Source organism: Pongo abelii, chromosome 9, assembly GCF_028885655.2.
Source record: "Pongo abelii isolate AG06213 chromosome 9, NHGRI_mPonAbe1-v2.0_pri, whole genome shotgun sequence".
Taxonomy (NCBI): Eukaryota; Metazoa; Chordata; class Mammalia; order Primates; family Hominidae; genus Pongo; species Pongo abelii.
This window is the reverse complement of record NC_071994.2, coordinates 137,424,540-137,438,219: the sequence shown is the minus strand read 5'-3', so window position 1 is coordinate 137,438,219 and position 13,680 is coordinate 137,424,540. Positions and strand designations below refer to the sequence as shown.

Sequence of the window (13,680 nt, the reverse complement as noted above, 5' to 3'; positions counted from 1 at the left end):
TGCTCACATCTGGGTTTATTAAATTGATTATTTCTCTACCTGTTGTCCTCCTGTTTCAGGAACTCTGTTAAGACTTTTTAGAAATGAGTGGTTTACAAGGAAGAAACATATACTAGTGACTTTAAATGAGAAGGAAAAGAGTACTTTCAGCTTCAGGAGGATAAATCTTGCATATGTGGGCTACTATAGTGCTTTTTTTTTTTTAATTTAAAGAGATTCACTGCAGAATATTTGTGGTTAGTGGTCATTCAAGGTAAAGTGTGAAGACTTGGTCAAATCAGGTACTATATATATCAATTCATAGTATTTTGTAGATGTGTACAGAGAGAGAGAGAGACAGAGCTGGCTGTCTTCATGCTTAGCCATTTTTAGAGCATTGTCTTTTCACCAGCAGGAATACAAAGTGTCCCTCTGGGTAGCCAGAACAAACTGACTTCTGTTCCAAGGGGAGGGTGTTGAATTGAGGACTGAAGGTGGAGCAAGAGCCAAGGTCCCTCAGGGTCTTCTGTGGAGATTTGGGGCTTTTGTCAAAAGCTACTCAACATGTTTCTAATTCTTTTTCCCCATTTAGAATATATGAGTAGTATTTGTCCCCACCCTATCTTACAAAGCCTTCAGAATGTTTTGAGGTAATGCTTACAAAGTCTCCCAGAGAAAAGCAGAGGTCCTCTACATCCCCAGTATCATAATGAAAAGCAAAAATAAACTTACATAGTGTGGTAGGATGGCTCTACTCAAAAAACTAGATCAAGGAGAGGCCTTTGTCTTTCAGAAGTTCATACATCTAAAACATGTCTTTGTTTGTGTTACCAGGTTCAGAAGAGGAATTTCATAGAAAATATTATTCCAATTATCGTCTCCCTGAAGACTGTGCTGGAGAAAAATAAGATCCCAGCTTTGCGGGAACTCATGCACTATCTCAGGGTAAGGGTGGAGCCTGTGCTTTTGTGGTTGTTGTCCTCCTACCAGTTCATTACTTAGGATCTTCTGCCAGTTATGACGGTGCAGGCAATCAGTGAATGATTAGAACCCCAAATTCTGCGAACCCAACATTACGTTGATAACTGCTGTAGAGCTGGGGTTGGCTGTGGGTTCCACCAAAGCCACTCTTTCCCTTGGATGTGCAGCCAGGGCCGTGAAGAGCCAGTCCACTGTGCCAAGCAAGTCATCCCTTGATGGAGTTCGAGTCCATCTGGAAAACTTTCCCAGCTGGGGTCAAGAACACAGTCATCTTCGTTCATGCTGCTGGGGGCGGGGTAAGGTGAAAGTGAGTCTTCGGGTTTGATTTCAGGGTGCTTACCTTTTGCACTGACTCACATTCATAAGGTCAGGAAATAACTGCCCTGCAGGAGCTGCCTTGGGAGCTGCTATCACTGGGCTGAATTCTTTGTCAAGCAAGGGGACCATGAGGAGCTCAGTCTGAGCAAACCCAGGACGTGTTGACTTGCAGGGCAGACCTAAATGGGGCCTCAGACCTTTCTGGCAAAATAGTTTACTAAGAAATAAATGCAACATAGTTTTTCTTTAATTCAGCAGTTATATTTCTGTTCACATTATGTGTTTTTCTTCCTCAAAAAAAGGTACAATTTTTTTCCAATAAAGGCCTCAATAAAAATTACATTGAATATAAATTTTCAAATAGCTTTTTATACTAGGAAGCCAAGGTAGGCAAGATAGTCTCATTGTATGATAAAAATAAAAACTTCCAAATATTCTTGTATTTATTGCCCTACTTTAGACCCTAGAAAGGAAAAAAAAACCACAAATAACAAAACAGGGCTTAGATCCTACATAGACTACTTAAGAAACATAAGACACTTAAGAAAAATAAGTCTTCCTCCCGCTTGTGGGCACACACCCAGAGGATGGCCACACGCTGCTTGTTGTCAGTAGCTTGAGGGAGTTTCTTCATTGGCCTGTGGAACCCACTCCTAGTGGCAGCTGGAAAAGTGCATGGATTCCTTCTCTTTGTTGAGACTTCCCTCCTAGTTGGAACTACAGTGTCTTCTTCTCCCTGTTACTGTTAGGTGGAATGATTCTTTCTCTTAGCAAAGTGGTCTTGCCCCTGGCACCCCTCTTTAAGACCTAAGAATGTTTTTCCCTAGGTATGAGAAAAGGTTTTCTGTAAAATCTTCAGAAGAAGACACAAAGATGGGATTTGAGCCTTAGTTGTAATCCCCTGAGAGCCAATGGGGAGGCTAATGTAGACAGATGAGTAGCTTTTAGATCCATGGCATCCTGGGACTTGCTCCAGAGGCTGTGTCTGAGCGTGTCTTTCTCCCATTGGGAACCTGGGAGAGATTGCCCATTAACTGCCAAATAGCCAGGATGCTTCCTAAGAGAGAGAACTGTTAGTTACTCACATATTTATCTGCTCGTGTGGCCAGTAGTGTTTGCTCCAAATATACCATTGTACCTGTTAGTTACTGGAATGGAAATCATCTGCTTTCAGTAATGTCAGTCCTATTGTTCCTATTATTATTTATCAAGCAACATGACTTGGGGGGCTTTTTTTTTTAACTTTTACATTCAGGGGTACATGTGCAGGATGTGCAGGTTTGTTACATAGGCAAAGGTGTGTCATGGGGGTTCAGGGCTTCTTTATTTAAGAAAACATTAAAGGATGCTCCTGGGTCTGTTTTAGGAGGTGATGCAGGATTACCGAGATGAGGTCAAGGACTTCTTTGCAGTTGACAAACAGCTGGCATCAGAGCTTGAGTATGACATGAAGAAGTACCAGGAACAGCTCGTCCAGGAGCAGGAGCTAGCAAAACATGCAGACGTGGCCGGGACGGCTGGAGGTGCCGAGGTGGCACCTGTGGCACAGGTAGGTTTGGGGCCCGCTGCAGTGTGACCAGATGGTCCAGTCTGCTGTCTGCTACCAGTCTGTCGTTTGTCTAGCACCTCTCAAAATCTCCGTCATCAGAGGTTAGTCAGCCCGAAGGCCTCGAGAGTGCTGCTTGTTGGCCACTCTCTTGTGCCTTTCTGTCTGTGATGGATTTACTGTGCTCCAGACCTCCCTTCCACGAGGATGTGGTGCAGGAAGCGAGCTGGCAGCAGCAGTAGCTGGTGACTATAGATCCTAGGTCTGCCAGGGTGTGTCAGTGTGTTTGCATCTTCCCCCGGCACTCCCTCTTTAGAGCAGATTGGCACACGGCCATTTCTAGGAGTAGCTGTTGCTCACTATCCTGAGGAATGCAGGCAGATCTCTTGTAGGAAAGACCAATGAGCACAAAGTAGCATACTCCTTTTTCTCTTCTGTCATGCCACAGCATCTACACGTGGCAGCTTTCTCATAGTATTCTGTTTCTGAAAAGAAAATTCAACTTACCCAGGGTTGATATGGCTTCAAAGTACATTACTTATGGACTTGCTCGTAGTATGTGAAGATTCTATTCCAATAAAAGTGTTAAAATGGAGAAAGGGAATGGCTTGTACACTGTTGGTAGGGATGGAAGGTAGAACAGCCACTATGGAGAACAGTATAGAGGTTCCTAAAAAACTAAAAGTAGAGGTACCATATGAGCCAGCAACCTTGCTGCTGACCATATAGTCAAAAAAAGGAAATCAGGATGTCGAAGACATACCTGCACTCCCGTGTTTATTGCAGCACTGTTCACAATAGCAAAATTTGGAAACAAATGTCCATCAGTGGATGAATGGATAAAGAAAATGGGGTGCATATATACAGTGGAGTACTTTTCGTCTATAAAAAGTGAAATCTTGTCATCTGTTGCAACATGGATGAACTTGGAAGACATTATATTAAGTGAAATAAGCCAAACACAGAAAGACAAAGATTGTATGTTCTCATTCATATATGTGAGCCAAAAAGGTTGATCTCAGGGAGTTAGGGAGTGGATTTTTGTTGATTACCAGAGGCTGGGAAGGGGTGGGAGAAGGGGGATGAAGAGAAGTTGGTTAATGGGTACCAAAATACAGTTAGATAGAAGAAATAAGTTCTAGTATTCAGTACAGTGGAGATATTACAGTTTAACAATTTACTCTATATTTCAAAGTAGATAGAAGAATTGGAATGTTCCCAACACAAAGAAAAGATACTCATGTTTGAGGTGATGGAGATCCCAATTACCCTGATTTGATCATTACATTGTACACATGTATCAAAATCTCACATGGACCCCCAACCATGTACAACTATCATATATCCATTTTTAAAAACTTAAAAAGTATTAGAATGTACATACTCTTTATCTTCTCCACCAGGTTGCCCTGTGTTTAGAAACAGTGCCAGTTCCTGCTGGCCAAGAAAACCCCGCCGTGTCACCTGCTGTGAGCCAGCCCTGCACACCCAGGGCAAGTGCTGGCCATGTACCAGTATCATCTCCTACACCTGAAACTGGGCCGTTGCAGAGGTTGCTGCCCAAAGCCAGGTAAAGAGCCCCTGGAGGCCACGTCAGGGCTGGTTCTCTGTGGCGATGTTCTCAGAGGTGTCCCTGCCATTCCCACCAAGCGTGGGCAGGAAAGTCATTGTCATTGTTTGGCCTGCCACCCCGCTCTACACTCTGCCCTGGGAGGTTTGAATGAGGGTGGTGAGGGATGCGCCAGCGAGGAGGCACGCGGGGACACAGTGCAGCGCTGTCACCTCTGCGGTGGTTTTTCAGTGAGAAAGTCAGCGGTTGTGGCTGTTCTCCACAGGCCTATGTCCCTGAGCACCATTGCAATCCTGAATTCTGTCAAGAAAGCCGTGGAGTCAAAGAGCAGGCATCGGAGTCGGAGCTTAGGAGTGCTGCCTTTCACTTTAAATTCTGGAAGCCCAGAAGAAACGTGCAGTCAGGGTAAGCCTTACTTTTGGTGCCAGACACAGTAGAGCATTTACAGATGAAAACACAGAACAAGCTACTTCTCATCCGTTTAAAGCGGTGTGTTTTCTTATCTTTAAAACAAATAACGTTAATTGGGCTTTTAGCATCATGGGTAGTAAAACAATGCATATTTATTCTAGGAGATTTGGAAAATAGAGTGAAATATGAAACTCACCCATAGCAGTAAGGCATTCCTTCCTCCAGCCATTCTGTTCCTCTTATACACACGTGTTTTGTTTTGTTTATGGAATTGTGATCTGTGCGTGCATTGTTTTATGACCTGTTTCCCTGCATACTTAAGTCAGATGTAGTAGACAGCTTCCATGAACTTTTCTTTCAAACCTTTGCTTTCAGTGGCTTTATAGCATTGTGTCTGTGGAAATAACTCATTTATTACTATCCTGTTCTTTGAAATGTTGATTTTCAATTTTTTCATATAAATACTGTCACAGTAAACATCCTTGTACATATAGCCGTGTATGTATGTAATCCTTGGGATTAATTCCCAGCGGTCAAAGGCCATGGATATTTTAAAACTTTGGGTAGTGTCAAACTGTCCTCTATCACTCATGCCAAGTTAGACTCTTTTATTTTTTTGAATCCTAATGAGAATGGACTTTTTTTCTCATGTTTATCATTTATTTGTATTTCTTCCTGAATTGCCTCTTTATAAGAAAATTTTAAACACTAGCGATTTTGACTTTATATCTTGCAGATATGTTTTCTCATGTGGTTGTTTTGCTCTTGGTTATTGTTTGGGGGTATTTCTGGACAGCTGCAGCTTTTCTGTTCTAGTGTCTTCATACAGTTTGGAGCAAGAGTCGAATGGCGCGATTGAGCACGTGACCAAGCGGGCCATCAGCACCCCTGAGAGTGAGTAACTGATCGGAATACGTGGGCTTCTCCTCAGTCTCTCCTGCAGTCGCGATGTGTTTGCTAGAGTCGTAGTAAAACTCCTTCCGGTGCAGGATAGTCCTCATGGTCAGAACCATGAGTGCACTGCTGAGGGGGAATGTTTCACAGTGACTACGGTCGCTTGATCCACGAGCACTGACCAAGTATGTTGTTCCAGTGTTGTTACATTCAGTCAGTCAAACACCATAGTGGCCTGTGGGCCCCCGTGGGGCAGACAATGCCATTGAGGCACAGGTAGGTCGGGTGACTGACCCAGTGGTGCGTTCTGGAGGCGGCCCTCCATGTCTCTGGGCTGTCCGGGTGCACTGGGCGCTGCTGGGTGGGCCTGCTCCCAGGGCGGGCAGACGTCAGCACCAGCAGGTACCACGCGTGCTCTGCAACTGCCAAGACCAGAGACCTGGGGACCCCTGCTTGGAGCCTGTGTCTCACTCCCCTCCATGTTTTTTCCTACTGTTTGTGCTTTTCCTTTTATTTCAAAACAGAGGTGAGTTAGGAGAGTTGAGTATTCTTTTCCTATTATCTTGTTTGATAGCTTCATATTGTCTCAAACCTCATAAAAACCATTATTTTGAGAAAACTCTTACAGGAAGAAGAAATGCTTCCTGTCCCAAATCTGTGGAGTAGTGGCCAGGCCCTGCCGCCGTGTCCCTGTGTGCCCCTCGCTCTGCGCCCGGCTGTGCACAGTGCCCTCAGCAAGCTGCATCCAGCCCCGCTCATCCCTGGCCATTCCACTCCTCACTGTTTCCACAGACCACAGTGCCTGGAACCTGGGAGGTGTCAGAGATCTCCTCCCGGAGACTTCTGGGAGGGCAGAGCTGGGCGCTGAGCCCAGGCCTTCTGGTCCCACCTCTCGTGCCCCTTCTCCAGCCTGTCTGCAGGGGAAGACGAGAGCGTGCTAAGGTGCTCTTCCTGGTGGTAACAGAGCAGCAAGGTGTCCTGCCATTCGTTTAGTCACTGCTTCAGTCAGCTCACGTGTATGGAGCACCTGCTGTATTCTAGCTACTTGCTTGTTTGGTTCTGTCACACTGATGCCGTGATCTCTTAGAATAGTTAACAGGTTAGAGGTAATTTTCATCCAAGTCCCCCTTTGAAGGGAGTTTATCCCACCCCCACCCTCAGACGACAACCGAATCGACAGCATTTGTCATTAAAGGCAGTGGGTAATTTGGGATCCTGCATCGTGGACAGGTGCGATGTTCTGTGTGTTAGAGCTTGCTGTGTGTTCGATGTTCCTGGCTCAGGAGTGCCAAGAGCTTCTATTTTGGCAGTGAGGTGCCATATGCTGAAGAAACGGGGAGAATGCATCTCATTTTAGTTGTGCTCATCCTGTGAGTCCCTGATGTCAGTGTTGGGTTGTTTCCTAGCAGCCCGTGTTTCTCTACAGAGCAGCCTGGCGTGGAGGGTTCATGCCGCCCTCATTTGCGTGTGTGGAGCCACGCTTTGTGCTGGAAATCAGGCGCCTGCTGTCATTGAGTTGGTAGAGTACTTGTTCTTGCTCCAGGCTCTTGGACATAATATTCCTGTTGATGCAGTCTCTGTCCATCTCTCTTTATACTCAACCAGGAAGAAGTGCTTGGAGGTCTCCTATTAGCTCTCCTTCCTGGGAGAATTGTTAGGTAGTTTAAAAGCACTCAGTTCTGTTTTCTCTGTGGTTTATACGTCCAGATTCTTTTGGCAACTTTTAGTTTAGGTGGGGGTGACTGTCAGGAAGTGTCTCAGCTCTTCAGAGCTGGCAGGAAAGATGCCACCCAGTTCAGCACCAATTCACAGTGGCTTTGCTAAATGGAAATGAAAATTACTCAATTTTCAGAGCTAGGATTTTAACTGAATATCTGTGGGGGTTTTAGCAAGTCCCTGTTACTGTTATCATTCGGGTGGCACAGACGCTGCTGCCTTTGATTCTACGCACAGTGCATGGGGGATGTCAGAGCCCCCGCACCCGGGCTTCTGTAAAGATGGGAGACGAATTTCCTGGAGTGCATATGGGCTTACAAACAGGAAGAGCAGTGTGTGTGTAAGGAAGGGAATTTCATGTGACAGCACAAGGACAGACTTCACAGAAACAGAATAAGCAGATCTAGCAGTGATGAGGAATTCTCTACCATTGTCTGTTAATGACACTCAAGTAGCCATCGGGTACATAGCTGCAGTGCGCTAATGAGCTTTAAACTGTAAATGGGAAGACACAGTCTGTACTCAGGACACCATGTGGAGAGCGGGGAGAGCTCTGAAGCTGCCTCCTCGCGTGTGCTTGCAGAAAGGCAGCAGGTTCAGTGGCACCAGCAAGCAGCTGCCCAGCCCGTGCCGTTCCCGGGAGTGTGCTGGTGGCAGCTTATGCACCGGGTACAGCACCACCCAGGAGGGGCGAGGCTGCACCACCCAGGCCTCCAAGACAGGGTGGCGTGTGTAGACAGGTGGGGTGGGGGGGCAGAGGAGCATAACGTGCAGACAGGGCCTGCTGAGGAAGAGGATGTAGGAGGGTGGACGTGTGTGTGCACGCGTGCACCTGAGCGTAACAGGTAAGTCTGTAAAGGCAGCTTGGGACCAGCTGAGACTGAGGGTGGACTTTAGGCTCTCCTAGGAACACAGCGATCGAGGTGTCTTAAAGCAGGGCAGTAAATTTACCAGCTTCTTGATTAAACATAACTCCAGTGATGCAGGGATGATACTGCTAATAAATCACTGGCTGCTAACATCTCTTGAGCACTGCCCTCGCAGCCAGTACCATGCTAAGCACTCAACGTAAATAACCTCATGTAGTCCTGGCAGCCAATGAGGTAGCTATGTATTTATACCCACTTAAGAGATGAAGAAACCTGAGGGTCTCAGAGCAGCTCACACAGCTGGTAAGACACCAAGCCAGAATTCACACCCAAGCTGCGGTGGAATCTGCTCCTATTCCTGAGGGCAAACTGGAGGGGGGTTCATCAGGGGTAGGTGCCATGAAAAATCAAGGGCGAGGGGCGAGGTGGACTGAGCCGCTCCCAGTGTGGCACGACGGGACAGGATAAGGCGGCGACTGGAGGTAGAAGGGACAGGACTTGGCTGCTGATTCCATGTGAAGGAGCTGCTCACGGTGCCACATTTCCAGCTCGCATGGTCCAGTCCCTGGCTGGAAACTAGCAGGCACGCGTGGAGGTGCAGAGGCAAGGAGCTGAAGTGTCCTCGGGGGATCTGGGTGAGCTACAGTAGGAAGTGTAGTAAGTGGGACCGGGCGGCCACTGGGACGGGCGATGACGGAAGATGGCGGGAGGGAAGCCAGAGGCGTGAACAGTGAGGCCCAGGGGCCAGCCGAGTGCCTAAGGAGGGCTGCGGTCAGAGAAGGGGGTCAGAGAGACGGAAAGGAACATCCCCAGGAGGGGCCCTCAACACTGCCAGGCCCTGGGACTGGGTCCAATGGAGGTCTGAGGGCCGCCGCTGGGACACTGATGTGGACACCGTGCCTACGTCCCACGGACAACTAGAGCAGAGACCTCCGACATACCACGCGGCTTTCACTCAGTGGTGTCTCCTCTTTATGCAGAGAGCATCAGTGATGTCACGTTTGGAGCAGGGGTCAGTTACATCGGGACACCACGGACTCCTTCGTCAGCCAAAGGCAAGTTCTTGGTTTCCTTCTGGGCTGATATATGCACTGCCTTTGAGGTTCTGGGAAAACTGAATGTGTTTGTTTGACTCCCTTTTAGAGAAAATTGAAGCCCGGAGTCAAGCAAATGACATCTTATGTTTATCGTTGCCTGATAAACCGTAAGTTTAGCAGTGCTCCTTTTGAGGTGGATGTTTTTGTCAGGGTTTTTCTGAGTTCCAGAATGACTGCACGTGTCCTTTCCCTAGGCCCCCACAGCCTCAGCAGTGGAATGTGAGGTCTCCCACCAGGAATAAAGACACTCCAGCCTGCAGCAGGAGGTCTCTTCGAAAGACCCCTCTGAAAACAGCCAACTAAACAGCGCATCCCACCAGTGTCCAGGCAGGCAGGAGCCCTTGAGGAAGCAGTCTCGTGTCCTCCGTGTGGAAAGGCAGCTGGATCACTTCCCGCAGTCCTTGGGCAGCGCTTTGCTGTGGAACACGAGAGCTCCTCCTCAGGGGCCTGGCACTCACCTTCTATTCTGTAGGATGTATATGGTTAAACACTGTAATTAATAGAGATGTGCCAGATTTAGATTTTCTTACCGTAAGCCTAATCTGTTTAATATTGTAACTTTATTCCATTTGAAAGTGTCAAGCCCATTCAGATAAGCTATAATCTGGTCTTTAAGGAACACAACTTTAAAACTGCAGCTTTCTTTTATATAAATCAAGCCTCTATTAACTTGTTTTAATTCCTTATAGTACATATTTTCCCATCTGTAATGACAAAATTTTGATTGATATTTTTTCTATTATTTATAAGTGCAAATTTTTTTTAAAAAAGTATACAGCTTTCTAAAAGTAATAAAGGTTTAGCATAAATACAGCCTTCCAGTAGTCAATAGAATTTTTCTGTCTTTAGAACAGAGCTCTTATTGGTAATCATTTTAATTTTACATAAAGCATGTTAGAGGAATGAAACCAAATCTTTCCTATTAGAAAACAAATGATTGATTTGATTGATTGTCTTAAAGGGCAGTTCATCTGTGCCCATGCAGAGGCGGTGTGCTTTCCCTAATAGACAAAAACAGCATCCCTGCTTGGGAAAAAATGGCTTTGCAGCCTTGCCCAGAGCAGCACTGCTGATTTGTGCAGCCCTCTGCTAAGGGCTGCTCCCGTGATGGGGGAACAGCTTGAGTCTCTTCTGTTAGCACTACTGGGTAAACTTAATGCTATTTTTGTTCAAGAATATCCAGAAAGAAATGCAGTTGGTTTGTTTTTTAATCCCAGTATTACAAAAGCTAAAGTACAAAGTGATTATGTGTGTTGGTTGGTTTGGGGGATGGGATGCCACTGAGCTCTGCCCACTGCTATCCCAAGTGGGAACCGCAACACAGGTGGACTTGGTGGTGGAGAGGCGCAGCACTGCTCTCAAGCGCACAGGCTGACCTCCTGCCCAGGCACTGACTTCCCTGGTGGATGGGTGATAGCATTTGTAGCGTGCATACCTAGCCACTGAAATGCTAGGAAGAAGACACAAACCCAGCATAAGAGCAAACAAGAAAGAATGAAGCAATGTTTGGGTTTTTTTGAAGCTTTTATAAATGAGGTTAAACAAATACCAAATTACAGGTGTGTTAGTACAAGTCTATGTACAGCAACATCCATCCAAAGGCAGAATCACAGCCTCGTATCGGCCTCGAGTCTTGAGTCACATTCATATCTTAAAATACACGAGTATTCCTTTTCCATCTAGTCTCAGTTATAGGCAACTACTTCCCAGACTCCACTTTCACTTCTACTTTTTCAGACCTGGTTCCCATGGCACTAGTGTAGAAGGTTTTAGGGTATAAGAAGAGGGGGCAATAAGGCTACCCTATCACTCTGACAACCAAGAAGGAGGCTGGAGCGTTAATCCCCAACGCTGAGGGTGGAGAGCCATCCCTCTCTACCAAGGTGGCAATGATGGAGGGAACTTGCATGCTAAGCATCCAGGATGCCATGCAGCAGACACCAGGGAGCACTGAGCCACTGCTGGAGCATTTCCTGCCTCTGCCAGGCGGCCTGCGGCAAAGTGTTTCACAGAACTAAAAAAAGTCAACGCAGTCTCATGTATGCAATTAAAAAAAAGCTGTCAAAGTATAAAAAACCCAAGACATTGGAAGCTGAAAGACAAAGTGAGTGGTGAGAGCCATTCTCCAGGCACACAGTGGAGTGCTCCTTCTGGGCAGCTCTTTGCTTTAGAGCACTTCAGTCCTGAGACCAGCACGGCAGGGCATGTGAGGCTGAGAACACCTGCTCTTGAAGAACACAGGCTTCTGAGTGATGTTTCTAATGTCCCCCCACAAATGGGAGCAGTGTCTCTGGCAGATGAAAAATTTTAAGTCAAAATTAGAAAACTGCTTTTGATTCAGGCGTTTCACTTTCCTCCCTGCCAGGCCTTTCACCTGGCTGACATTCTTCAAAAGGCTGGACTGGCCGCCACTCCGTAATGGTTTGTTTTGAAATGCGACACAACCTGTGGCGTCTGGGTGCTTTCTCTGTGGCGAAGAGGAACAGTGGGATCCATTTTCTTTTAAAAATATTGTACTTGACAGACTTGATTTTGCAATTGCCTTTGGCCTTAGACAGTCTTAACAAATAATTAAACAAACTTAAAAAAAATAGCATTGGGGGCTCTATTTTGTGAGCCATCCATAACCAAAAAGAGGTCTGTTACAGGAGCCCAAAGCTGGGACACTACATGGAAGACACCAGTGTCCCTGGAGTGCCCACCTGAGAGCTGTGCTGGATGAAGCAAGGGCTACGTGAGTAAAGCTCACTGGGGCACAGCCACTGCCAGGGCCCAACGATGGCAGGGCCTCCTGGCAGGCAGCGAGGCAACACTGAGCTAGAGCGGGGGCGCCTGGCGCAGCCCCAGGAGCTGACTGGCGTCTGTGTATGTACATCTGAGGGCTTCTGGGTGGCCTCTGGGTACAGACTGTCCTAGTCATCTCAGGAAGAGGCAGTTCAAAGCTAACCTGAGAGGTTTCTTTTGAAGAGATGCAAACTGATTTCAACATTGCTCAATTGGAATTTTTAAAGGTTTCCTAAGCAACTATGGTCTGATGTGTAGACAGCATAAGTTCCCTTGTGAAAAAGGCTAAAACTTGTGTGAGAAAATGAACATCGCAGTAAGCTTCCATGAGAGGATTCCTTGGGTAAAATACTCTTAATTATTGATATTTTCCAATTTAACACTAGTAGCTTGGAACTTCTACCTTAAGTTGAACTTTTTTAAAAAAATAGGTTATTTAACATTGTATGACAATATATTTACAGTTTAAATAGAAATTTTCTTTTCAATAATCAAAATACATCCTTAGCAAAAATTTAGATGTAAAATTTTATAAAATAAACAAGACCCATAGAAAAGCATATTTCAGTACCATTTCAGACTTAGCCTAAGACGAAGGTTTTCCTTAAATCCTGACACCCTGTTGGACAAGCAGGGTTCCTCAGGCAAGATCCCCCCTCTTCCAGCAACCAATTTACCATCCTGATTTTGGTTGTTTTTACAAAATGCTGATCCAAAAAGCTTCTCCACAATGGACACTGCAACACCGATCAGCAGAGCCTTTAAGAAGAAACTGCGGTGGTGGGCCGAGGAAGTAAGGCTGCTGCGTGAGAAGCCTCTTCAGGGTTCCCGCTGGGATGCGCTGCTGGTGCTGTCCAGCCACCTCGCCATCTCACGTGGTGCTGTCCTGGCTGCTGAGCGACCAGTGGTAAACACGCTGGCTCCACAGGGCCCAGCACAGAGGCATTTACGTAAGCAAGCTCTTTAAGATCACCCTAATACTCGTGTGGGAATCGGGCCAGAAACAGATTAGGAACCCAACTCAGCGAACGCACCCAGTTTCTCTTCCTTGTGGTTATATTTACCGGGTCCATCTTGAGGAAAATTCTTTTATTCACGTGGCTTGTTAGAGTAAGAAGAGTAGTGGTCAACTTTGGCCAAAACGAAAAGCTTCTGAATGAGTGTCTAGCTCTGTCCAAGTGCATCAGCTCTCGCTGCCTTGACAGGAGTTTCTAGTAGAGGTATGTGCATGTGCGCTCTGTGCGCTCAGCCACACTGTGGGTCTCAGATCACAAACGATGACTTGTGTCTGAAGTCGCCCTGCAAAGCCAACAAACAGTTAGAGCCACCAAGGGGCCTGGTGGCAAGAAGGGAAAAACACAGAGTAAGTCTAACATGGGCTAAATACAAATGGAATAATCATTCTTAAAAAGTATCATCACTAGCGCTTGCAAAGCACAAATCCCATTAGTGTGGGTGTGTTACTGTGAAGGGGCTGAGGAGCTCAGGAGCTGCACAGTCCCTCAGAAATCTTCC

The 13,680-nt window shown here is 46.4% G+C and overlaps 2 protein-coding genes across 2 annotated transcripts in view; one reads left to right on the top strand and one right to left on the bottom strand.

Annotated features, from left to right (window-relative positions):
• The window catches only part of NCAPD3 (non-SMC condensin II complex subunit D3), a 77,660-nt gene extending 67,466 nt beyond the window's left edge, over nucleotides 1-10,194 (top strand). Inside the window, exons 29-36 of the mRNA XM_024255163.3 lie at nucleotides 814-924; nucleotides 2,645-2,827; nucleotides 4,228-4,394; nucleotides 4,660-4,799; nucleotides 5,622-5,699; nucleotides 9,265-9,339; nucleotides 9,428-9,488; nucleotides 9,576-10,194. Coding sequence (XP_024110931.2) covers nucleotides 814-924; nucleotides 2,645-2,827; nucleotides 4,228-4,394; nucleotides 4,660-4,799; nucleotides 5,622-5,699; nucleotides 9,265-9,339; nucleotides 9,428-9,488; nucleotides 9,576-9,684 — 924 coding nt within the window. The 3' untranslated portion in view covers nucleotides 9,685-10,194. The remainder of the gene's footprint in view (nucleotides 1-813; nucleotides 925-2,644; nucleotides 2,828-4,227; nucleotides 4,395-4,659; nucleotides 4,800-5,621; nucleotides 5,700-9,264; nucleotides 9,340-9,427; nucleotides 9,489-9,575) is intronic.
• Nucleotides 10,195-10,886: 692 nt separating this feature from the next.
• The window catches only part of JAM3 (junctional adhesion molecule 3), an 80,972-nt gene continuing 78,178 nt past the window's right edge, over nucleotides 10,887-13,680 (bottom strand). Inside the window, exon 9 of the mRNA XM_024255165.3 lies at nucleotides 10,887-13,464. Coding sequence (XP_024110933.3) covers nucleotides 13,429-13,464 — 36 coding nt within the window. The 3' untranslated portion in view covers nucleotides 10,887-13,428. The remainder of the gene's footprint in view (nucleotides 13,465-13,680) is intronic.